The sequence below is a fragment of the Labeo rohita genome, chromosome 24 (genome assembly GCF_022985175.1).
Source record: "Labeo rohita strain BAU-BD-2019 chromosome 24, IGBB_LRoh.1.0, whole genome shotgun sequence".
Classification (NCBI taxonomy): Eukaryota; Metazoa; Chordata; class Actinopteri; order Cypriniformes; family Cyprinidae; genus Labeo; species Labeo rohita.
The window spans coordinates 16,154,962-16,181,494 of NC_066892.1; the positions used below are offsets into that span (position 1 = coordinate 16,154,962).

Consider the following 26,533-nt stretch of genomic DNA (forward strand, 5'->3'; position numbering starts at 1 on the left):
GCCGGAAGAACAGAGGCTGGGACAGTGCGATGAGAGCTGCTTATATAGGCTTGTAATGATGATTGACAGGACTGAATGATTAGGCTCCTCCCGAACCTACTTTTGGAACTTCATTAAAAAAATCAGTGCAGCTGTTTGCATCCAAATAGAAAAAGTTATTTTAAATTGTAGTAATGCAATATTGTTGTTTTACTGTATTTTATGTTAAGTCAGTGTAGACTTGGTGAGCATTAGAAACTTATTTAAAATAAATATATATATATATATGTATATATATATATATATATATATATATATATATATATTGCTGACTTCAAACTTTCTCGCCACTGAATAAAAACTAAAAAGGGTTATTGTGACTTTTTATGTCAGAATTCTGACTTTTTTTGTAATTATAATGTTATAAATGAAATACAATGTAAATGAAATACAAACTCACAATTCTGACTTTTTTTCTTAGTATTGTGAGTTATAAAGTCAGAATTGCGAAATATAAACTTTTTTCTCGCAATTCTGACTTTTTTTTCTCAAAATTGTGAAATGTAAACTCGCAGTTGCGAGTTATAAAGCCAGAATTGCAAAATACAAACAATTCCGATTTCTTTTCTCAGAATTGCATGATATAAACTCAAATTGCAAGATAAAACTGCACAATTCTGACTTTTTTCTTGCAATTACGACTTTTGTCTCAGAATCGTGAAATATATACTCACAAGTTTGACTTTTTTCTCAGAATTGTGAGATACAGACTTACAATTGCTAGCTATAAAGTCAGAACTGCAAAATATAAGCTTACAATTCTGAGTTTTTTTTTTACTCAAAATTGTGAAATATAAACTTGCAATTGCAAATGATAAAGTCAGAATTGTAAAATGCAAACTCAATTCTTACTTGTTTTCTCAGAATTGCATGATATAAACTCAAATTGCGAGATAAAAACAATTCTGATCTTTTTCTTGCAATTGCGAGTTTATATCTCGCAATTCTGACTTTTTTCTCGCAATTCTGACTTTTTCTCAGAATCGTGAAATATAAACTCACAAGTTTGACTTTTTCTCAAAATTGTGAGATACAAACTTACAATTGCGAGTTATAAAGTCAGAATTGTGAAATACAAACTCAATTCTTACTTGTTTTCTCAGAATTGCATGATATAAATTCAAATTGTGAGATAAAAACTCGCAATTCGGATTTTTTTCTCACAATTGCGAGTTTATAGCTCTCAATTCTTACTTTTTTCTTGCAATTGCGAGTTTATATTTCACAATTCTGACTTTTTTATTACAATTCTGGCTTTTTTCTCAGAATTGTGAGATACAAACTCGCAATTGCGAGTTATAAAGTTGAAATAAAATATAAACTCACAATTCTGACTTTTCTTAAAATTGTGAAATATGAACTAGCAATTGCGAGTTATAAAGTCAGAACTGTGAAATATAAACTCAATTCTGATTTGTTTTCTCAGAATTGTGAGTTTATATTTCGTAATTTCAACTTTATAACTCGAAATTGCGAGTTTCTGACATTTTTCTCTTGAGATGTAAACTTGCAATTCTGAGAAAAAAGTCAGAATTTTGAGTTTATATCTCGCAATTCCGACTTTCCAAAATTGAGACTTTATTTCTCAGAATTTCGACTTTATATCTCGCGATTCCAACATTATAACTTAACACTGTAGCTCGAAAACGTGTTTGCGTCTTTACTGTTTACCAACCGTGAACGCGAGAAGATTAAATGTAAATATCATGGCTTTTTCTTATATGCCACCTTTTATGAGAGATTATATTTATTGTGGTGTTTTCTTCACATATGGATGTTTATACAAATTTTTGAGAGGTCTAATTTTCAGTTTAATCAATCCATCTTATAATTTTCAATTTTTCATTACCGAACTGTATGTTTCAAAGCACGATAGAGGCGAAATTGGAAGATAAGAGAAAAAAAGTGGCCTTATCAATAGAAAACCTTGTGTTTTATGCCTGTTCGCTCACGTACTTGCGGATGTAATTACAGAGACTTTTTAACACCTGCTTTCTAGCAGATTAGTTTGAAAGGCTTGTGTCTACATTGTCTCCGTTTCCATAAGATGGAGGAGTTTGTTCGTAGATGGCAGGATAGATGTGATGCTGCCATTCCTTATATTATTCAGGCAAGATGCAATGTTAATTTCCTGTATAAGCTCATGCTCTGAATTCCAAGTTTGTGAACGATCTTGATGGATGTTGTGCAATAATCCATTGATCTTTCAGGGATGTTTGTTCACAGTGGGTCTCAAAAGCTGCTCTGAATCGTTCTTTAACAGCGTCTTTGCTTTCAGACTCCTTCTTCCTGTTTGCCTTCCTTCCTCTTCAGCCAAAACGAACAGATGTCTCACACAGCCTTTTGCAACAGAGAGAGTCATTTTCTCAGTTCCAAAACTCTGAGTTGCCTACAGAAGCGGCATTTTAAGGCATCGTCGGCATGCTTCCGAAGCGAAAGCTTTTCCGGCAGAAACACATGTAGAAAACATTAAATTTGTTGCCCAAACAGTGTATTTTTTTATTAATCTAGATGTTAAAAACAGTTGTGCTGCTTAGTATTTTCGTCAGAAAAAAACTCAGGATTTTCGGACTAATAGAAAGTTCAAATGTACAGCATAAATCTGGACTGTCACTTTTGATTGATCCATGCTGAATAAAAGTATTAATTAATTATTATTATTATTTTTTTTTTAACATTAGTGTTTAAAATCAGTCATTTTTAAGGTTCAGTGATGGTTAAGATGCCTGTTTATACAGTAAGCAGTGAGGCATTGGTATTGGAACAGAGCTATTATGTCTTAGCTCATCCATAATTTACAGTAAGATCAGATAGAGGATATCTTATGTCCATGACTTTGCCCATTTTCAATAATGTCTGTGTGAGATCTCTGTTATCTTAGCCGTTTTCACTCTGATAGTGTCTGTACAGTGTCCTCTGTTTTATAGCTCCGTGTCTAGTTAAACACTGCAGGCCATCCTTTTGCCAAGATGAAAAAAAACAGCTTTGAAAAGCTCAAAGCCCTGACCCGTGAACCTTCCTTAACCGTGCCTATTTTCCAGAGGAAAAACAGGAGGCTTGTCTATTTCAGAGCCAGCGTCTTGGTCAAATTTTATCAGTCAGAAATAAGCAGAGAATTCCTCTCTTTCGTTTGCCTGTTCCCTTCAGGGTGGCGATGGCTTCAGAAATCAATGTGATATGTGGAGGTGACTGGGAGCAGAGAATATCAGGTTTATCCCGCAGGCTTCTGCTGAAATATCCAGTGTTCTTAACGTAGCATCACACAACCTTTGAGATCTACACGTTCTCCTTGAGTTACTTAACAGCAACTTTTTATCTTTCAGTTTATGTGAAAAGAGCTGCTCATTTTAGTAATAAAACATCAGTATGGTGTGTTATTAAATAGTATGAGGGAAATATGTCTATAAATTGTTTTTAGAAATATTATGTATCCGATCTCTTGCTTGGTCTGTTTGCAGTGGTTGAAAGAATTTAAAAGCAACGGCTGGAAATATTTCTGTTTCCTCAAGGATGAATGTGTGAAGGCCATGGGTGGTCGTGCATATTTACATCACTCACAAAAGCCTCTGCAAACAATAATGGTGAGTCTGAGCTCCGTCCCTCGGAGCCCACAGGCTGTGCCTCGAGAAATGGGCCCTACAACAGGCCAAAGCCAAGGCTTTGGAGCTGGAGCTTTGTGCCAGGTCAGCCTAGAGGTATGAATTAAACAGGATGTGGTCTTAAATACTGCTTAGACAAATATCAGTGGGTTTTCACTCAAAATAGCCAATGCTTTGTCAAAACGGACAATCTGTATGCCCACTTACTGGTAAGGTTGCTACAAAGTTATTTTATTGCGTCAAAGGCTTCTTTGGAGTCATAACGAAAACGGTCCAAACATAGAACGTATAGGCAATTATTCTATTCAGTTTTGCTTTTAAAAAGTACTGTTCAAAAGATGTTTGTAAATGTGTTTGTATAAATAAATGTTCTTTTGAGCTTTCTATTTATCAAAGGATAGAAGAAATGTTTTCATCATTACATTAAAACAAGAAAGTATGGAAGCCCGTTTCCACCACTGAATAAAAAATTGTGACTTTTTATCTCACAATTCTGATTGTGATATATAGACTTGCAATTGTGAGTTATAAAGTCAGAATTTTAAGATATAAACTTGCAATTCTGACAAATAAAGTCAGAATTGCGAGACATAAAAGTTTATATCTCACAATTTTGACATTATTTTTCAGAATTGCAAGTTTATGTCTCCCAATTCTGGCTTTATAACATGCAATTGTGAGTTTATATCACACAATTCTGAGAAAAAAAGTGAAATTAACAAAGAGTTGTGTGAAAAAAAGTTAGAATTGTGAGATATAAACTCACATTTGGGAAAAAACATTAGAATTGCGAGATACATGTACTTCCGAGAAAAAAACATTATTTCTCACAGGTGTTAATATATATCATGCAATTCTAAGAAAAAAGTCAGAATTGCAAGATATAAAGTTGCAATTACAAGATACAAACTTGCATTTGCAAGAAAAAATAACTTTATTTCTCACAATTGTGAGATTATATTACTCAAAGTCAGAATTGTGTGAAAAAAAGTCAGAATTGTGAGAAATAAACTCGCATTTGGGAAAAAAAAGTTAGAATTGTAAGATATATGTACCTGCGAGAAAAAAACTTTATTTCTCGCAATTGTGAGTGTATATCACGCAATTCTGAGAAAAAAGTCAGAATTGTGTGAAAAAAATCAGAACTGCAAGATATAAACTCGCAATTGCAAGATACAAACTTGCATTTGCAAAAAAAAAAAAAAAAACTTTATTTCTCACAATTGTCAGAATTAAAAAAAAAAAAGTCAGAATTGCAAGATATAAACAGGAAAAAAGTTTAACTCACAATTGTAAGTTTTTATCAAGCAGTCCTGAGGGAATAAGTCAGAACTGCACATTATATCACGCAATTCTGAGAAAAAAGTCAGAAGTGCAAGTTTGTATGATGCAATTCTGAGAAAAAAAGTCAGAATTGTAAGATAAAAGTTGCAATAACCTTTTTTTTTATTATTCATTATTTATTTTTTATTCAGTGGTGGAATCAGGCTTCCATAGAAAAAAAGTTATTTTAAATTGCAAAAACATTAAAATCTAACCGACCTGAAACCAAAACCTTTGAACAGTAGTGTATTTTTGTCTCAAAGCATTTTAAAAGGTACAGATCACAGATTTATATAACACATCATTAAACAGTGGTATTATTTTTGTGTCCAGAAATATATTAACCACCCACAAAGAAATTTAATCAGGTACTAAATGTGATTAAATTGCACTGTGTGTATGGAAGTTAAGTAACTGTCTTTATTTTCAGCACAAAACATGTCTCCATTTTATGTCATTTTTATGTCGTATGTTGTACCTTATTTACCTTATTCACAAGACCCGTGCTGTTGAAAATGAATTTGAAAACAGTTTTTTCGGGATGTGGCTGAATAGTGAATCTGTATTTGGAAAAGGAATAACACGTTCTAAGGAACCACTAAAAGGACATGGTTAGCTAATTGCTAACAGTAGCCTGTTACATTACAGTACATAAAATTTCACTCACCACAGAAACCGAGTAAGAAGAGATGACTGATAGGATGATGGCGAATGATTTGCAGATCCTGAGCACCACTGACAAACGTCTAATCTTGTAAAATCAAGGTAATTGTACTTAATTTGTCTTCCGGGAAACATTAAGGCACGAGAGTGAAGGTAAAAAACGAAGTAAAAACTTGCAAGTGAAAGTAAAAAACCAGTGTGCATTCAAAAAGAGATTTCAGTGCCACACATATTAATAACATCTTCCTGATGTCGCGATTTATATAACAGTATAACTGCAAGAGAAATCATTGCAATATATATTTTCCCCCGTCTCGTATTTATTCCCTTTAGGGGTTCCGTAGTACACGTCATTTTGTGTGCATTTTCTACTGCGATTACCTCAGTGAATCAGACATTGAAGCTACGTGGAAATTTGGTGCATCGCTCATTCTTACTGAACTTCCTCCAAAGATTTTGCCTGTGACATTTGTAGAAAATCCGAATTGGTCTCATAACCAAGACCTCCCTTGGATAAGTCATTAATATTCTTCTGTGGAGTGGACAGAGGCGGCCTGATACATATTTCAGCGTCTCTCTCTTCATGTTTAAAAACTGAGCTTCTAAGACAATTTCAGACACTCGACTATCAAAAACATATTCATGGAAAAGCAGAAGCTTGAAGTTCCTGCTCTCCCAAGAGCACTCTTTCCTGGCAAAGCCTAACATTAATCATGGCTTGGTGTCTGTGAACCTCTGAGTAGTGAGGAAGCGGAAACTTTCCCAGCAATCCTTTTTGATGACATTATTGCATCTGGGGCTTCTTGGCTTGAGTTGCAGAGAGCCTTTTGCAGCCCGTACTCAAATATCAGACTTACCATGATGACAAATAGAGCTGGAGGCTGTGCATCTCTGTAATTGCATCTCTACCTTTGAACTCCATATGAGGATGCACCTACTTTTTAAAGGGCACCGAGTCCTTCAAATGTCATTCACACTTTAATGGTCATGTCGCATGGAATCCACCAGACATTTATCAAAATCTGTTTGGGCGGTGTTGTCTATGAGCATCTCTTATTCTTTCAGTGGCGTTCAATCATGTTGTAAGAGAGAGGCTAGTTGTACTGTACTGTGTGTTATCGTGAGAAGCTGAAGGTCATCATGGGAAAGTTGATTAAGCAGGTGGAAAAGTAATGACTCTAGGTTGATCTGTCAGAGTTCAAGGGACCCATATTGTGTTAATTAATCCGTGACGGTGGGTAACGACCGCAGGGTCTCTCATGAGGACATGGCCTTTCACACTGATGTAGTGTAATTAGGTAAGTTGCAAAAAGGCTGGACATAGTGATGCTGTGGAGATGTACATCGAGACTGTGCCCCACGATTCACCTTTATGACCTAATTAGAGAACACTTCAGTGTATTATGGGTGCACTGAGGGAAATATCTTGTTCAGTACTTTTGTTTTGCTTTCCAATACGAGTACCTAAACAAAAAAAGAAGGTGTGTTTGCTTAAGATGCAAATTGGAGTCGTATTTTCTGAGAAATTAATCAAAATCAAGATGAAACTTCAAAGGGATAGTTCACCCAAAAATGAAAATGTTGTCATGCATTACTCACTCATGTCGTTCCAAACCCGTAAGAACTTCGTTCATCTTCAGGACACAAATTAAGATATTTTTGATGAAATCCAACAGCTTTCTGATTCTCCATAGACAGCAATGTAACTTCCACGTTCAAGGCCCAGAAAGGTAGTAAGGACGATGTTAAAATAGTCCATGTGACATCAGTGGTTCAACCGTTGTTTTATGATTTTTTTTTTATGATTTTATGAACTTTTATGTTCATGAGTCTTTGTCCTGAACAGTTAAACTGCCCACTTTTCTTTAAAAAAGAAAGAAAAGTGGGCAGTTTATAAAAGTTTATAAAAGTTTTCTTTTGAAGAGGATGAAGATGTCCAAATTTTTTTTAATTTTCTTGAAGTATCTATTTTTTTCCATTTAGCACTGCCCTTCGGAAGCAACAGAAGATACTTGCATGCTTCCCGGAAAACAAATGAAGTGCAATTTACCTTGATTTTCAAATTCAAAAGCTTTTCACCCCCTCCCCGGCTCTCAATGCTCTTAATCTTAATCAGGACAGAACTAAATAAAAAATAACATGCATTTTGTATGATCTCTCTTATTTTGTTTAAATTATTCACATTTTCACAGATTCACAGATTTGGGTTCACAAAGTTTCGCATTATTATATAGTTGTGGTCAAAACCCTGATCAAAAGTTACATAAACTTGATTCTTAATACTGTGTTGTTACCTGGATGATCCACAGATCATTTTTTTGTAATAGTTGTTCATGAGTGCCTTGTTTGTCCTGAACAGTTAAACTACTCGCTGTTCTTCAGAAAAATTCTTCAGGTCCTTCTTTTTTGTATTTGAACCCTTTCTAACAATGACTGTATGATTTTGAGATCCATCTTTTCACAATGAGGACAACTGAGGGACTCATATGCAACTATTACAGTAAGTTCAAATTCTCACTGATGCTCCAGAAGGAAAAAACTGATGCATTAAGAGCCAGGGGGTGAAAACTTTTGAACAGAGTGAAGCTGTGTACATTCTTCTTATTTTTCTTATCATATATATTCTTTTTCATTTAGTACTGCCCTTCAGAAGCTACAAAAGATACTTAAAGTTTTTACCAGAATTCAACATCAGTTCAGTTTACCCTAATCTTCAAATTCAAAAGTTTACACCTCTGGCATTGTGTTTCATTCTGGAGCATCAGTGAGCCTTTGAACCTTTTGTAATAGTTGCATATGAGTCCCTCAGTTATCCACAGTGTGAAAAGATGGATCTCAAAATCATACAGTATTACTGTCATTGTTGGAAAGGGTTCAAATAAGGGACAACTATCAGAAAAAAGAAAAACACCTGGATCATCCAGATAACAACACAGTATTAAGAATCAAGCATATGTAAACTTTTGAACAGGGTCATTTTTTATAAATTTAAATTTTCTCTTGCTGACTATATGTAAACGTAATGTGAAATCTCATTCAGGTCAGTACTAAATAAAAAAATTCTACATATATATATATATCAAGACAGTATTTATTCAGTAAATGTATTTATTTAGAATTTGTCACTTGTCGGGCTGATTCAGACCAGTAACTTCTAAGTTGGTGAGTCTTCTGAATGATTGTGAATCAGACTTTTTTATGGATATTGTTTAAATCTCAGTTTATACTACTTTTAGTTGGCTAGTGCTTGTCTGTTACTGGCACAAGTTAGTTATTGCTGCAGGAGATGCGTTTGACCAGCATACTGGTAACCGACCTGCTTTGCTGGTTATGTAAGAACTAAACCAGCTTAAAAAGGCTCAGGGCATCCCGATATAATCAGATGCAACTCACACTTTAATCTCATCAGCTTTGTACACCCACCTCTCAGACGTTATTGACACTCGTTTGATGTGGTGTTGTCATATCAGGGCACTTAACATAATTTATCTTGTACACAAAAGCCATCTGTTTGTCCAACTGTCCCACAGAGCCTCTCGTGACAGGCATGTGTGCTGCACCGTTCCCTTCATACACCTACGCAAGCACAAAATGTACAGGGTTTGAGAGAAACTGATGGATGACATACTAGTAAATTGCAGAAAGCGCTGTCCCTTCATATCACCGGCAACTTCTGAGAGACAAATTTATCAGAGGTAATGGCGTGTAAGGTACTTTGGCCTTGTTCGTGCCAAGTGGACTGTGCCTGTGAGTGAGAGCGGTCAGGAAGGAGAGAACAGTTGTTCAGTGTTTTGTGGTGTGTGACAGATAGAGGTAAACTGGCCACTGGGGACCTGCAATGAGTTAATGTCTTTCCACCAGTGCATGATTAATGGTGGAAAGGAATTCATTGCTCTAAGCGAACATCAACCTGGTTATTATGTTCTGATGACTTTTGCCCTTCACAATGGCATCAGAGTAAATAACAACTCTCTGATTTATCAATCAGAGCTGTCAAATCTGCAGCTGCTATGGGTTTGTTAACCTGAACCCCCGTCGTCCTGAATCCGCTCTGGGTGGAGACTTTTAGACTTGTCGTTTTATTATCATCAGCCTATTGCAGATTGCATTTGCATTCCAGAAGTAAACTCCTGTTCACTATATTTTTGTTAAGATGATATGCATCATATGTTCATGGGTAGTTTTCCATCTTTTCTTATAGGTTCTGGTCTGAATGATGGAGAATGGCATGATGTTCGTTTTCTGGCCAAAGAGAATTTTGCCATGCTGACCATTGATGGGGACGAAGCCTCAGCTGTGAGAACCACCTCGCCTGTCCAGATCACAACAGGAAGCACGTACCACTTTGGAGGCAAGTTCAGAAGTTTACAGAACCCAAAACTAAGAATCCCAAAGTACCATGAGAATAGATCCTCAGATCTTCTCACTCTCCCTAGTGTATTAGCCGCTGACTTACAAAGGCCTTTGAATTTGTTTCTGCTGAGAGACCCGCGCTAAAAAGGATTTGGGAACTTTCTTCACTATGTATGCATAAAGACACCCCTTTAAAGAAATCAGGATGGGCATTAATGCTGATATGCTTTTATGTTTTATCTCGTTTAATTGGAAAACGAAAGAAAATTAACAAAGGGATGGTCTGCTTAAAAGAAGAAATAATTGGCTGCCCAGATTAGTGTGAACGTCCTCCATTGTCTTTTAACTCTCATGAGGACCAGAGTGTCAAGGCGAAATGTCAGTACAGTTTTGATGTAAAAATGAATAAAACATTTATCACAGATATTACTTATTTAAAATTCACTTAAAACCATAACGACGTCTTCTAGGAAAAACACTGGGCCTCACAATGCGACTGAGATAAAAGTAGAATGTGAGCTGGAGCTTTTAAGCCTGATGGCAAAGCCTTCAAAAAGTTCACTGATCTCATCAGTGCCGTCTTGAGTTGGAAGTCAGAAGACGATAGTGAAAAAATCAAGATGGATCAAGATATTTTAAAGTTCACTCCCAAATTAAAATTTTTTGATAATTTCACTTACCTCCATGTCATGCAAGATGTTCGTGTCTGTCTTTCTTAAGTCGAAAAAAAGGTTTTTGAGGAAAACATTCCAGGATTTTTCTCCATATAGTTTAAAGCAGTTTCAGTGCAGCTTCAAAGGGCTCTACCCAATCTCAGCTGAGGCGTAAGGGTCTTGTCTAGCGAAACGATCAGTCATTTTCTAAAAAAATGGTGTATTAAAAGTGATAATGTCAATGTATAATGTAATGTTTCTGAGTTATAGGATTTTTTTTTAATAACACAGCTATGTCATAAGTATTCAACCCCTATTCAGCATTACTGTTTTAAGTCACTATTTTTTTATGGTAAGGAACAAAATTGTCTTAAAACACAATTAAGCCTTTAGAAACTCAGAATTAGCTTAGGGTGATACACATACAGCCAGACTTGCAAGATGACCCAGTGAAAGGAGGAAAACATTTCAATGCAGTTTATAAGAAGAACACTAAACAAGTATGGCCTTCATGTTGAGGCATCTTGCCGAATACCACTCCTGACCAAGAAGAACAAAAAGGGAGACTTGAACATGCTGAAATTCATTTGGATAGACCTGTAGAGTTCTGGAAGAATGAAGAATGGAATTTTATGGAGTGATGTGACCAAACTGGAACTTTTTGGATCAGCAGTATGTCTGGTGCAAAAAAAGGCAAAGTTTATAAGCAGAAGAACTTTCCTGCAGGACATTCATCCTAAAGTAAACATCCAAATCTACTTATTCTTGCTTCAGGGATCAGGGATCTTTTTTTTTTTTCATTATTCAGCATTCTCAGAATAACTCAAATGTGTATTAATAAACTTTCTTCAATAGTGTTCTGATGCCTTGTTTGAATTGTTTTCACAAAATTTTGTTCTCTGCAGCAAAATGTCTTGCAGGTCAAGGGGGTTGAATAATTTTGATTGCAACAGCACTTTTTAACCACAAATGCTCATCTTGCACTAGCCATGGTATGCGCGTCTGTGACTAATCTCATTTTGTCCTCCAACTTTAAAATTGTCTAACATCGTTTTACCTCTTTTTTTGTAAAGGACATTTAACTTACACGTTCACATTGTAAACACTGGGTAGGTACTTCCGCCTACATCACGTGTGATCTTTCCAACGTGACTACATAATGCGTGAAGTCGTGGATGCAGAGCTAGTGCAAGATGAGCATTTGTGTTTGAAAAGTGTATTATTTTTTATTTTTGTTTTAGAAAATGACTGATTGTTTCGCTAATACCCTTATTCCTCGACTGGGATCATGTAGAGCCCTTTGAAGCTGCGTCGAAACTGCATTTTGGATCCACACTGAAGTCCACTATATGATGAAAAATCCTGGAATGTTTTTTTAAAAACCTTAATTTCTTTTCGACTGAAGAAAGAAAGACACAAACATCTTGGATGACATAGGGGTGAGTAAAGCTGAATTTTCAGCAGCAAAACTTCAAAGAGCGATCAGTTGTCGTGATTTTCTTCAGCCCAAAGATGTCAGCTTGATGTATTTGGATCAGGGGATCTGAAAAGAACCAAAAACATGTCAGGAGTAATTTTGCCTTCATCAGATTGTCTGAAGGGACAAACAGAACTTGTTAGAGTTGCCTTCTTCTCCTTCTGATGAAGGCATTTTGTCCATCCACCCTCGTCTTTTGCCATTCGATTTTGAAAGTTTTTGATCCAAAGTTGCATGAGCCACCACACACACACATTGATTCCCCCCCTCTGAGAGAAACGAACTCACCCCGGTGCCCTCTTCAGCCAGCCATCTGTCCGATTGGACCATTGGCAGGAAGTCAGAGATAAGAACATGTTCAGCGGCTCAGAGAGGCAAGTATGCAAAGGAAGACCGGCAGCTGAGATAGACAGCAGTGTCTGGCGCTATCAACCTGCCTGTCTATTGAGGCTGAGGGATAGCATGGATGATAGCTTTATCAGATTCACACATCTTCAAAAACAGCTAAATGAGGTAGGAACTCCAGTCCCTTCGCTCTGGGTCTGGCATGGCCCGGCAGCACATTTACACATGACAGCCTCTAAAATGAGATCAAAAAGCTTCACTGCTCCTCACTGCGCTGCTGTTGGTTCACCTGCACACTAACTATAATTATCAATAATGTTTCTCCATCCATCACTGTTATTTTCTGGAGAGATCTGTCTGCACTGTCTGATTTGTTTACTGCTGATTGAATCTTTTTTTTGAACATAGGAAGACCTCCATATGGCAGAATATGAATATGCCAAAGAACGTTAACATTGGGAATGACTGTAAAACACAGATTGAAACACATAAGAGAAGTCAACTTGTAATTTTTTTTCCTTTTACAGAATTTGTATTACATTTCATTATGTTCTGGAGTACAGCAGTTAATTTTGTTTTGCTTTTGCATGCTTTTTTAGTGGATTGCACAAGTAAACAAACAGAATCTGTGCTATCCATTAGTGTGTGCATATGGTCTGCACTAATATTAAGCAATATGTTTTATTAAACAAAATATTAAATTATTAAACTGACCTCTCTGTGGCTCAAATGGGCTTTGCCTTAAATGATTTGTATAGCAAATTAAGTTGTGGCAGCTTTGTTGGCTCTCTGAAAAGTCTTGTTGCTCCCTAGCCAGTTCACGAATGGTCGTTATAAAGTTTATTCTTTATTTAGATTGTTATTATAAAATAAGGTAATTTTTCAGTTTGAAGACACTTTTATACCAAAGCATTAAATGAGCAAATTGCAGTATAGTTTTATTGCAGTGGCTGAAACTATTTATCTTGCTCTTGGGCAGTGTGATGTTAGTTTAAAGGCCCCAGTATACTCACAGGAAAGTTCTTTTATGTCTTTGATTAGGAGTGAAACAAAGTTTGAAATACCTGAGTATAGGTATAAAGGTATAAAGGTATGAAGTTAGGTATAAAGTTAGCTAACATCCTTACACCACCCGTGCTGCTGAGAGCGGCATTTAGATGAATCTGTTAATATGTGCTGCATGCTTTCCTTTCAATAATGAAATAAACATGCAATAAAAATGACAACAGTGAGAAAACAACATTTAGGCCCAAAAATAAGTCCAGAAAATCTCTAATTTACCTCATCTGGGGTTTGCCTTGCAACTTTTACATTTCTCTTGCCAAATGCATATAAATATAGACCTTCAAAGGAATAGTTCACCCCCCAAAAATGAAAATTTGCTGCCATTTTACTCACCCTTGTCATGGATGTGGATGGTCTGTGTGCGTTTTTCTCCCCATGTGCTCCCTGTGACCCAGTTTCTCCATTGTTTGATTATCTCATTGTATTCAGGTGTGTCTCGTTAATTATCATTTAAAGTGTTGTCTGCCCCATGTTTTCTTGTCCAGTCTTAAACATCTTGATGCGCTACGTGTGTCTCCAGTCTGCCCTGTGTTACCCCTTGGATGTTCATTAAAGGCTGTTGTTCGTTAATTTCCCTCGTCTCCACGTTCCTTGCTCCTTACAGTAGGCAATCCTGACAGAACACTGGACCCACAAAATAGTTTATTTTGCATTTGTTTTCTGTGTTTTGTTTTCTGTTTTTCCCCATGGATCCCCTCGCCTCAGTGTTCACCACCCTAGCCCGTAAGGACCTTCCCCTCTTGGATTATGTGATTGAGTTCACCCAGCTTGCAGTTTTAACAGTGTTCGACAATGCTGTGCTGAACTCACTGTTTTGGATCGGGGCAAATTATCACTGCCCTGTCGACCTCCCAGACACCACCAGACTGAGCTGGAGAGAAGATATTATGCAGTACCTGGAGAGTGTCTTTTCTTGATCCAGAGCACAGCCAAACCCAGAGCCCAGCCCACCATCTACCCGCTGTGCGGAGCCCAAGCCCGAGTCCGTCGTGACAGATGAGCCATCGCACACGGAGCAACAGCTGAGGATCGGCGTGGAGCCGATGCCGCAAATGGTGCAGGTGCGAAAGCCGGCTACAACGCCCGCTATGAGGGAAAGAGCCATGGCTCACCATGGCTGAGGGTGAATCTGGGCTGTTGGAGGTTGAGGGGGTTTCCGATATGGAGGTATATGACAACATGCCCCCCCTGTTAGTCCTGTTTCGGCCATGGAGGCCCATTGTGAGCTGTCTGCCAGCTCTGAGAGCCTGAAGGTTCTCAAATACCTACCCACCCTTCTGCTTCTGCCTCCTCCACCACAGTCATCTGGCAGCTCCTTTGCTCACCCTCAGCCCACCATCTGTGCGGTGGGCTCGCCGCGGATCTGCCAATCTCCATTGGCATTGTGGCTGGAGTATCCCCTGTCTCCGCCTCCAGCCTCAGAGTCCAGGACTCAGCCTTGCTTGTCGACTTAGCGGCTCCACTATGGCTCCTAGCTCCCTCCTCTCCACCTTGGCCTGGCAGTCCACTGGCTTCGCTGGGCTCCTTCGTCCCTCTGGCTACGCCTTGGTCTGTCTTCAACCATCTTGCGCCTCAGGATTCCGCTCCTCTGACTTCGCCTCGTCCCTCTGTCCGTCAGGCTCCCTTATCCCTTTGGCTCCACCTTGGTCCTCTGTCACTCCATCTCCACTGTGGCCTTCTGGATCCATGCCACTGCATCGGTCCCTGGAGCCATCTGTTCCACCTCAGCCCTTCGGATCCTCCTTGTCACCCTGGCTCATCAGCTTTCCATCTCTGCCTAAGGCTCCTCCGCCACTTGCGCCACCGCCATTGGTCGGCCTGCCTGGAGTTGTCAGCCCTTCCTCCTCCATGGCTTCTCCCTCGGTCAGCTCCACCGTGGGTTACAACTGTGGCCTGGGTCTTGCTTGGCGCCGCCTGCTCCAAGCCTCTCCTGTCTCTGCCTGGTCAGCCCTGGCTCCTCCTTCTGTCTAGTCTGGCCTGGCTCCTTCTGTCTCTTCCCTGGCACCTTCCCTCGTTGTCTCCACCATGGACTCTGTCTGCCAGCCCCATTCCACGTATCCGTCCTCCTCCTGAACCTCCTCCGAAGTTCCCACCCATCCCTCCCTGAGTTGTTTGTACAGCGCGAGGACGCGCCTTCTGGGATATGTTACGGATCTGGAGGTTTTGTGTGTGTTTTTCTCCCCATGTGCTCCCCATGACTCAGTTTCTCCCTTGTTTGTCTCATTACATTCAGTTGTGTCTTGTTAATTATCTTGTTTAGCCCTGTTTTTAAAGTGTTTGCCCCATGTTTCGTTGTCCAGTGTTAAACGTCTTGATGCGCTACGTGTGTCTCCAGCCTGTCCTGTGTTTCCCTATGGTCTCTATGTTCCTTGCTCCTCACAGTAGGCAACCCTGACAACTCTCATGCCGTCCAAGATGTAAATGAGTTTGTTTCTTCAAAGAAACAAAAATTTCAGCATTACATCACTTGCTTACCAATGGATCCTCTGCAGTGAGTGGGTGCCGTCAGAATGAGGGTCCAAACGGCTGATTAAAAACCTTACAATAATCCACACAAAAGTAATCCACATGACTCCAGTTCATCAGTTAACATCTTGTGATGTGAAAAGCTGCTTGTTTGTAATGAACTGAATTTGTAACTTTTAACCGTAGCTTAAAAAGTCGTCTTGTCTAAATCAGGAGAGAAATATGTACAGATCAAGTGTGTTGAAAACATCTTGATGGATTTGTTTCTTACAAACACAGCTTTGATCACAGGATGTAAACTGATGTACTGGAGTGTTGTGGATTTACTTTTATTTCTTAGATTGCTTGATTACTGATGGCACTCATTCACTGCAGTGGATCCATTGTTGAGAGAACAATGTGATGCTAAATTTCTCCAGATCTGCTCTGATGATCTTGGATGGCCTGAGGGTGAGTACATTTTCAGCAAATTTTATTTTTTTGGGTGAACTATTCCTGTAACCAGAACTCCTCGCTAGATTTATTGTTTATCCAGTGAAACCACCAACATGAACACTTGTAATTGAGGCTGCTTATGCATGGAAGCTAATTGTAGAGCATGGAACTGGGCACATTAAATTTAATGTGGTAAAATCATCAAAGGCTTGGCTCTGATCAGACTGTGCTGGCGATGGCAAGGTCAGCTACAAAAAATATGCAGGACCAGATTGGGTTACTAGAGGCAGCTCATACTGTATATTCCCATTCACCTCACTCAGGAGGCAGTTGTAGTGCATTGCATCAGTGTGAACACACATGCACATGTTGGCAGACTGCAAGAGCATAACAATCTCTCTTATTTCTATGCATGGAATGATGCTCGTTTATCAGGCTGATTGTATGACTGAGTGTTGGCTTCTCTGATGTCAGCTTAGTACAAAGACTATGATGGCTTCTCAGCTTAAATCAGTATAAATGTATACATTAAATCTGCAAACTGGCTTTATCTCTGTTTAGAGAACAGTTTAAATAGATCAAAAGGGGTTGTAGGATATTTTTCATACAGCTGATAATGCTATTTATGTTATTGTTTGGCATCCCATCTGATGTAGGTAATATTTTATCACCAGTTTCTCTAACAGAATAGTTTTGCCTTGAAATAAATAGATAAGTACAATAAAATGTATTTTGCAATGTGCAGATTGGAAAGTGAACCCTCTGTGCCTCTACCGGTGGGTTATTACTGTTATCGGCCTTAAGATAATGACTCTAAAGAGCAAAGACAGTCATGTGTGTTTGGGCAAGATAAGCCTCTGGTAACAGTTTGACACCTGATTCAGATCCTCATTACAGGGATAGACAGACTGGCCTAATTCACATTGTGTTTCCAGAACTCCTGGCATTTCCTTGCATGCCAGAATTGGACATACTGGTGAAAAAAGGAAAAAAAAAAAAACTCTTTGTTTTAGACACGTATTGGGAAAGCTTTGATATGTGTGCTCAGAACATTGTAAGGCCTGAATTAAATACATGAGATACATAGATAAAATATTCTAGAGTTCAAATTTGTTTTGACGTTTCTGCAATATGCATGATATTACATACCTTAGAGCACATTTTGCTGCATTTTCAAAGTGAAATATTCAGTGAGTGGCGCTAAAACGCACATTCACTATGTGACCGTGACATGTTTTTATTATGTTGGTACAAGCATGTATTGTTGCGTTGCTTCAGGTATTGCTCCGGTTCAGAATTTAAATGTGGCTTTTAACCACAAATGCTCATCTTGCACTAGCTGTGCAATGTGTGTCTACAACTTCACGCATTACGTAATCATGTTGGAAAGGTCATGCGCAGTTAGTTGTTCGTCTGTGTTCAGTTTCAACAAGGTAGGGTAGGATGAAAAACTCTATCTTATTTTCTCCTCCAACTTTAAAATCATCCAACATCATTGTTACACCTATTTTTGTAAAGGGCGTTTGACTTTCTTTGCAAGTTCACTTTGTAAACACTGGGTCGGTACATCCGCCGTTTTAGAAAACGACAGATCGTTTCTCTAGATAAGACAGTTATTTCTCGGCTGGGATTGTGTAGAGCTTGTTTAAGCTGCATTGAAATTACAATTTGGACCGTATTCAAGATGTATTTGAATGGCAAAATGTTATTTATTATGTAAACCTGGTTTTGTACTTCACTCACATTCCAATATCCACGTAAAACAAATTGTTTGGCATAATGTCACGACAGTACGTTCATAACGATTAAGCAGTGTGATTTTTTTTATTTTTTTTTTTTCATATGTTTGGCTGACTGTATTTTTTTATGATAATGGAAAAGCTGTATTGTCAAGTTAGCAATGCTTAAAGGGGTCCTATTATGCTCTTTTACAAAGTCTTGATTTTGTTTTGGGGTTGTACTAGAACATGCTTTCATGCTTGGTGGGTTCGAAAAATGCATTATTTTTAACATAATTTACATTATTACAATACATCTCTCCTAGCCTGGCACGTAAGGCTCGATTAGTTCTTAGCCTTCCGAAAAACAAAATGTGTTGTGATTGGTTAGCTGTCCCACTGCGTTGCGATTGGCGAACAGCTTAGACGGTGTTTTAGTACTGCCACGCCCCTTGTCAAGGAAGCAAGTTCCATGTACAACTGTTAGCGCAAGCTAGATTAAAGTGATTCTTACGTTTCAAATATGGATATTTTTTCTTTCAAAAACACATTGATTCGCTATAGGAGGCCTTTATTAACTTCCCGGAGGGGGGTTATTAAAGCTTGGGAGTGCCAGGATAAATTTTAATATAACTCCGATTGCATTTGTCTGAAAAAAGGAAGTCATATACACCTAGGATGCATGGAGGGTGAGTAAATAATACGCTACAGAAGTGTTGGGTCCTATCGTCAGCCTGTGAGATCACCAATACATGATATTGTCGTGCTAATGTATTTAATTATTTACATACTTAGTTTTATTGCCCGAAACCAGCTCCAGCATAAGGCTAAAAGCAGCCTAACACATCTGCGGTGCGTTACGGCTCTGACGTGCAAACGGAGTAGATCGCAGCTTCGGCATGTGTTTTTTGACCCCCCTGTACTGCACACGTCTGTGGCGCGTTACAGCTCTAAAGCGGCCACTCTAGTCAATGCTTGTGTTTATATCCAACACGCTGCATCTCGTTGAAGCGGTTCTCCGCACTGCATCGGTAAAGTTAGGCTAATCCCCCACCTCTTCCCTATTCTCCCTCCAACAATTCGAATTTCCGTGGGTGGGATTTATTTTAGTGATGTTTTATTAACAAATTTCGGGAGGAGCACGCGCAGATAATTAACACGGCCAATTCACCATCAGTAATCACACTCTCTAAGCAAGAGAGAATCCCTATAAATAACCAAGCAGTCCTACCTCCTCCATCTCTAGTCTTTTCAGCATCCCTCCTCCACCCCGTCTCCTCACCTTCAGCCCGGGGGAGCGCTTATTGGGTTCGGGCCAAATGCCGAGCTCGTACCCCTCTCCCTAGGCAGGGGTGGTGCCCCGGGTTCGGGAATGATTTCCGAGCTCGGAGCCCTCTCCCGGACAGCACGCCAAACACGCTTAATTTGTGTTCTGTTTATTATTTGTAAGTGGGAACTCGTGAAATGATATTCTAATGGACCGCGTTGTGACATCATTGTATGCGGAAAACAAGCGTTGTAGTCCAAAGGAGCCATTTGTTGTAGTTCTTGAAAAGGGATTTTTTAAAAAACAAAATATCTCCTTTTGGAGTGGACTTTGAGATTTGTAACTTTGTAGATTTTTTTAATGCCCAGAGATACACACCACACACTGACTAAAGTTCAAAAAGTGAAAAAGCATAATATCACCCCTTTAACCGTGTGTGCATGTGCGGTGTCGGCACAATCATTTGATTTTTCTTCTAACAGTGGAAACGACTCCTTCTAGTCATACAGATAATCAAAACTGTACATTCACAATAAAAAAAAAAAAAAAAAACGTTGTGCTTTTGTAAAGCAAAGAAAAATAGGATGCCACTTTCAGTCGTCTTCCTTAGGCGCAGCACAAAAATAAACCAAAACTCTGCATACTGGCTACTTGTTACACAGTTTTTTCTTTCGTTTTGTTAATTAAGTAAAGTATTTATTGTATAGGCCTATTCATTCATTATATATATAGCCTCACTTTATTATGTTTTTCTCTGTTCGCAGAAGGTGCGTGCGGTGCTGCAAGTGTGTGTTGTGATATGTCAATGTGAATCCTCATGTTGTGTTGTTTGATGCTTTTGGAGCATGTAAAATTAATCCCTGGAAAACTAATTTTGGTATTTTTAACGGGTCACAGACACTTATCCTTTCTAAAATGATTAAATTCTAATTTAAAATAATCTTGTCAGTTAACGACTAATTATCAGTTAACATTCGTTTACTGTCAGTTAGGAAAAATAACCAAAATTAACATCCCTATATCATATAAAAAAGCTGTTGGGGTGAGGTTGTACATTACTAATTAAAAGCAATAAAAAAGTAGCAAAAAGTCTCTAATGAAACCTTGTCAGTGAATATTGCAACATATCCCATTCATAATTAAAAAAGTTTAGCCTCTTCCTTATGTGACAAAGAGCCCAAGATGCTCATCTTGGACTTTTGCAAACAAAACATAATTAGCTTTAGCACATGTTTGATCATTTACACCCTGATGGAATATCCAAGCAAACAAAAAAACTCCCATCAGTCTCCGATGTCTCCAAAAGACCTCTCACATGTATTTACTGTACTGCTGTCTGCAGTGTAACAATGAGAATAGTTCTTTGTTTTTCCAAAAAAGGGATTGCTTGTCTCCCGATATTCTCTCTGGTTAGATGTAGTCTCCCAAACCCATTTTACAGAGGACGGTTCTGCACATTTGTGGCAGACCTCACCGAATTAATGACTGTCTGATGGGAGATGGCAGTGGATTGGATTTTGTAATAAAGAAGACAGCATTAAACATAGAAGGGCCGTAGAGTTCTTCTGCAGCAGATTAGGACTTTAAAATACCCATCAACCTGTAGGAGGTCAGCTTTTGTTTTGATGACTTTCTAATAGTGGGGAATAAAGAAAAGGGACTATCAAATGTTCCTCTAAAACGGTATATGACTTGTAGTGGAGCTTTTATTTGCTACTGCTGACTTGTTTGGCTATTATTTTTAATGCACTCAAAAACAGTTTGTTTCTAAGATTTATGCATTTTAGAATTATAAAAAAAAATCTATTAAACTCAAGTGAGTAATTATTTAAATACCACTCAAAATTTGGGGTCAGTAAAATGTTTGTTAATGTTTTTAAAAGCTCTTAGGCTCACAAAAAATGCAGTTACCTGATAAAAAAATAAAGTAAAAACTAGTATTGTGGAATGTTATTGCAGGTATGCAGGTCTTCAAATCAGATTGGCTGAGAAGAGTATTCTAGTGATATCGGAACTCCAACCACATTTTTTTTCACTTCGTTTGCAGTATTTCTCAAAGCGAGTGTCATGGCGGACACACAAATCCACTACAATTTTATAAATATTACTGTTTTTGTGTCACGAAGTGTAGTTTAAAGAGTTTTTAGGCAAAAAAAGTACAGTTGAGGTTAAAAGTTCACATACACCTTGCAGAATCTGTAAAAAGTTAATTATTTTACCAAAATAAGGGGGATCATACACTAGTACTGACCTGAATAAGATGTTTCATATAAAAGATGTTTACATTTACATCCAAAAGAGAAAATAATAGCTGAATTTATACAAATGACCCCGTTCAAAAGTTTTTTTGTTTGTTTGCTTGTGATAGTTGTTCATGAATTCTTAGGTTTTCAGCATTTTTGTGTATTTGAACCCTTTCGAACAATGACTGTATGATTTTGAGATCCACCTTTTCACACTGAGCAAAACTGAGGGACTCGTATGTAAATATTACAGAAGGTTCAAATGCTCACTGATGCTTCAGAAGGAAAACAATGCATTAAGAGCTGGGGGGGTGAAAACATTTAGAATTTGAAGATCAGGGTAAATTGAACTTACTTTGCCTTTTGGGAAGCATGCAAGTATCTTCTGAAGGATAGCACTAAATGAAAACATTTGCTATTTAGGCAAAATAAGAAAAATGTACACATCTTCATTCTGTTCAAAAGTCCCCCCCCCCCCTCTTAATGCATTGTTTTCCCTCTGATGCATCAGTGAGTGTTTGAATCTTCTGTAATAGTTGCATACGAGGCCCTCAGTTGTCCTCAGTGTGAAAAGATGGATCTCAAAATCATACAGTCATTTGGAAAGGGTTCAAATACACAAAAATGCTGAAAAAACTTTCTTTGGGACCTGTGGGACTTTCTTAGGGAAATTGGACCTGAAGGATTTTTCTGAAGAACAGTTTAACTGTTCGGGACAAACAAGGGACTCATGAACAACTATCACAAAACAGACAAACCAGCTGTGGATCATTCAAGTAACAACACATTATTAAGAATCAACAGGGTCATTTTTATATATTATATTCTTTTAGGAACTATATGTAAATATATATGTATGTGAAATATCTTGTTCAGGTCAGTACTAAACAAAAAATAACATGCATTTTGTATTAACCCTCTTATTTTGTTAAATTAATTAACATTTTGCAGATTCTGCAAGGTGTATGTAAACTTTTGACCACAACTGTACTTGTTTAGACTTCAAATATGCGGTTTGTTATTAAAGATGACGTCTGTTTGAAAATGTCTTCAATGTTTTCGGCGTCAGCGGTCGTTCAGTGCTCATTAACCTGTCGAGGGCAGCCTTACCTCAGCCAGATCTTCTTGAAATTGGTGGTGGCTCTTGATATTTCTATAGTGGTTAAACATGAGATATAATTCGTTTGGGGTCAATTTAATGGGCATTCTTTAGTCTCATTAATCTATAATTGTTTTGGCTGAGGACAAAATCTCATCACGTTATATTTTATGTAAATTTAATGCTGTATATCAGAGCGCTGTTGAAAACAGTTGTGATGTTTAATATTTCTTAATTTTTTGATGTGGTAAATGGCAAAACACCTACATTTGCTTTGGCATGAACTGAACTAATTTTAATGCAGTACTTAGTTAATCATTCTAATTTGGCCTTTTTTTATAATACCACTTTCTTTTAAACAGAAAATCTTCAATAAAGCCGCATGTGTCATGATGGTTGCAGCGGTATCATGCAACTAAACACTGGTACTTTCACTGGCTAATTTCAAGTCATTTGATGTTTATTTAGATTTGGATTTAACCAAAAGCGGTCTTGACCGAGTGGGCGAGTTGTTTGCTGTGTAATTAGCCCATCTGTTTCCACCAGTTCAACCCATTCAGGCCAATTTGTGGACCTGTTGTGAATATGTTAGACTGAGAGACCGAGAAATTCATTTTTCATCAGTATAATGCTGTTTTACCTCACTTTCACATTGTTTTAGGACCTCACTGAGAACGCGGTGAGCTCAAAAAAGCCTTCTGAAACTTAATCTGCACCTCTTTACTCGCAATTTGATAGCACATTTCATAAAATCTCCTGTCAGTTATTGTTAGGTACACTTTTACATCGTTATGAACTTGCCAATGCAGAATAAACAAAAACGGTTAACATCTGCACCAGGCTTATTGATGAGGATAAAAGTTTACAACAAGGGCTTCCCACAGGAATCTTCCATATTCCATTTGCCGTTCATGAATTATACATGAAGCCCGTAGACACTCATTAATCTTACAGTAGTTATTCTCCAATCCCTGCAAAATCATCAGCAGCACGTAAACACAGTCATGCAGAAGCTACTCAGAAACCCAGTCAGGAGTGTGAGTTGTGGGCCTCAGCCGTAATTTAGAGCGTTATCTTGTCAGAAAAGTGACTCTCCTCAATTAATTACGACAGCAGAATGGGACAAAAGCAGTCACCGGGAAGTCGCATCCAAGCGTGGGAGACGAAAACCTGCTTTTTCCCGCGTCCCTTGTTGATCACGGATCCTGGAGGCTTTCCAGATCCCCACAAATCCTAGCGATCATTGAGATGCCACTGCAGCCCTGCCTTAATTTTTCAGCAGATGCTTGTTTTTTTCTCTGTTTTCCTCTGTAGTAAGGTGCATTTCCCTCAGCGTGTCTTCCAATAGCCTTTCTTTCTCATCCTCCTCTGTTGACTGCTCAGGCATATAGACTCCTGGACAGGTGCAGGAAGCAGACAAGACAGATGGCCCAGCAAACTTGAAGAACTTTGTTTTTTTTCTTCCCCTCTCTCTCTTTTCTTATTTTATTTTTTAAGCGAGTTCCTTGCAAACACTGATGCTTCCAGATGCTCTCATTTGTAGATTAATGTCAGGGGGCTGCAAGGTGAATCTCAATAGACCTTCCTGTGATCAGCATCACGGAAAGCTTTGTTTACCTCTAATGCGAGCGTAACCAACCCTGAGGATTCACCAGATCTTTAAGGGTCTAAGATCTGTACGTTCTCCCAGGAACGGTTCATGTGGAGAAAATGGTCTAATTTGGATTTGTTTGGTATTTTTAGGTGTTTTTAATCTCATTAGTAGCATCAAAGTTAGCTGATTGTTTGCGATGTGCATGACCTTTTTTGGTGTCAGAACTATCACTTGGTTAATAAGGTTAGGTTGATGGGTTTTTCTCTAGTTAATGGTCCTTATGTTCAGCTTTTACGCATGTGACATTAGGTTACCTTTCACACATATGACATTAGATCATACTCAGTGACTTTATTTTTGTGTTTAATTTAGTTTGACCTTTTTTATCCAGAGCAATGCAGTACACAGATCTCAGTCCTACAGTATGAGGTTAAGTGTCTCACTTCAGGGCATAATGGTTATTTCAGGGTCTCTCCAGCTCAGGTCAGTTATAATTAAAGCATTATTTGGACAGGATTAGGTTTATTATGTTGAGTTGTGGTTAATAACAGAGGTCATTACATAACATGCTTATGTAGACAGGATTGGGATCACAATATATCAGCACCCTATTAATTAATGGCCGCAATTATAATTATTTTAGCGTATCAAAATAAGTCTATTTTTACTTTTAGCTTTTAGCTATGTTTGTATGTACACTGACCAAAAATATAAATGCAACACTTTTGTTTTTGCCCCCATTTTTCATGAGCTGAACTCAAAGATCTAAGACTTTTTCTATGTACACAAAAGGTCTATTTCTCTCAAATATTGTTCACAAATCTGTCTAATTCTGTGTTAGTGAGCACTTCTCCTTTGCCGAGATAATCCATCCACCTCACAGGTGTGGCATATCAGGACGATGATTAGACAGCATGATTATTGCACAGATGTGCCTTAGGCTGGCCACAATAAAAGTCCACTCTAAAATGTGCAGTTTTATCACACAGCACAATGCCATAGATGTCACAAGTTTTCAGAGAGCGTGCAGACTGCAGAAATGTCCACCAGAGCTGTTGCCATTAATTGAATGTTCATTTCTCTACCATAAGCCGTCTGCAAAGGCATTTCAGAGAATTTGGCAGTACATCCAACCGGCCTCACAACCGCAGACCACGTGTGACCACACCAGCCCAGGACCTCCACATCCAGCATCTTCACCTCCAAGATCGTCTGAGACCAGCAAACTGGACAGCTGCTGCAACAATCGGTTTGCATAACCAAGGAATTTCTGCACAAACTGTCAGAAACCGCCTCTGGGAAGCTCATCTACATGCTCGTCATCCTCATCGGGTCTCGACCTGACTGCAGTTCGTCGTCGTAACCGACTTGAGTGGGCAAATGCTCACATTCGATGGCGTCTGGCACTTTGGAGAGGTGTTCTCTTCATAGATGAATCACAGTTTTCACCGTACAGGGCAGATGGCAGACAGCGTGTATGGCGTCGTGTGGGTGAGTGGTTTGCTGATGTCAACATTGTGGATCGAGCGGCCCATGGTGGCGGTGGGGTTATGGTATGGGCAGGCATATGTTATGGAAGACATTTTATTGATGTCATTTTGAATGCACAGAGATACCGTGACGAGATACTGAGGCCCATTGTTGTGCCATTCATCCACGACCATGTACACCTGTGACATGGATGGATTATCTTGGCAAAGGAGATGTGCTCACTAACACAGATTTAGACAGATTTGTGAACAATATTTGAGAGAAATAGGCCTTTTGTGTACATAGAAAAAGCCTAGGATCTTTGAGTTGCGCTCATGAAAAATGGGGGCAAAAACAAAAGTGTTGCGTTTATAATTTTGGTCAGTGTATGTATACACTGCTGTTTCGAAAGTTTTGGATCAGTAAGATTTTCAGTGTTTTTAAATGTCTTTTCTGCTCATTAAGGTTGTGTTTATTTGATTAAAAATACAGAAAAAAACTTTAATATTGTGAAATATTATTGTAATTTAAAATAGTGTTTTTCTATTTTATTATGCTTTAAAATTGAATGTATTCCTAGGATGCAAAGCTGAATTTTCAGCATCATTACTTCAGTCTTCGGTGTCAAATGATCTTTCAAAAACCATTCTAATATGCTGATTTATTATCAGTGCTGGAAACAGTTGTGCTGCTTAGTATTTTTTGAACTTCTGATATTTGTTTC

The 26,533-nt window shown here is 38.3% G+C and overlaps 1 protein-coding gene across 1 annotated transcript in view; it reads left to right on the top strand.

Moving 5' to 3' along the window:
• cntnap2a (contactin associated protein 2a) overlaps nucleotides 1–26,533 on the top strand; it is a 488,873-nt gene that overhangs the window by 268,192 nt on the left and 194,148 nt on the right. Inside the window, exon 9 of the mRNA XM_051098409.1 lies at nucleotides 9,826–9,975. Within this exon, the coding sequence (XP_050954366.1) occupies nucleotides 9,826–9,975 (150 nt within the window). The remainder of the gene's footprint in view (nucleotides 1–9,825; nucleotides 9,976–26,533) is intronic.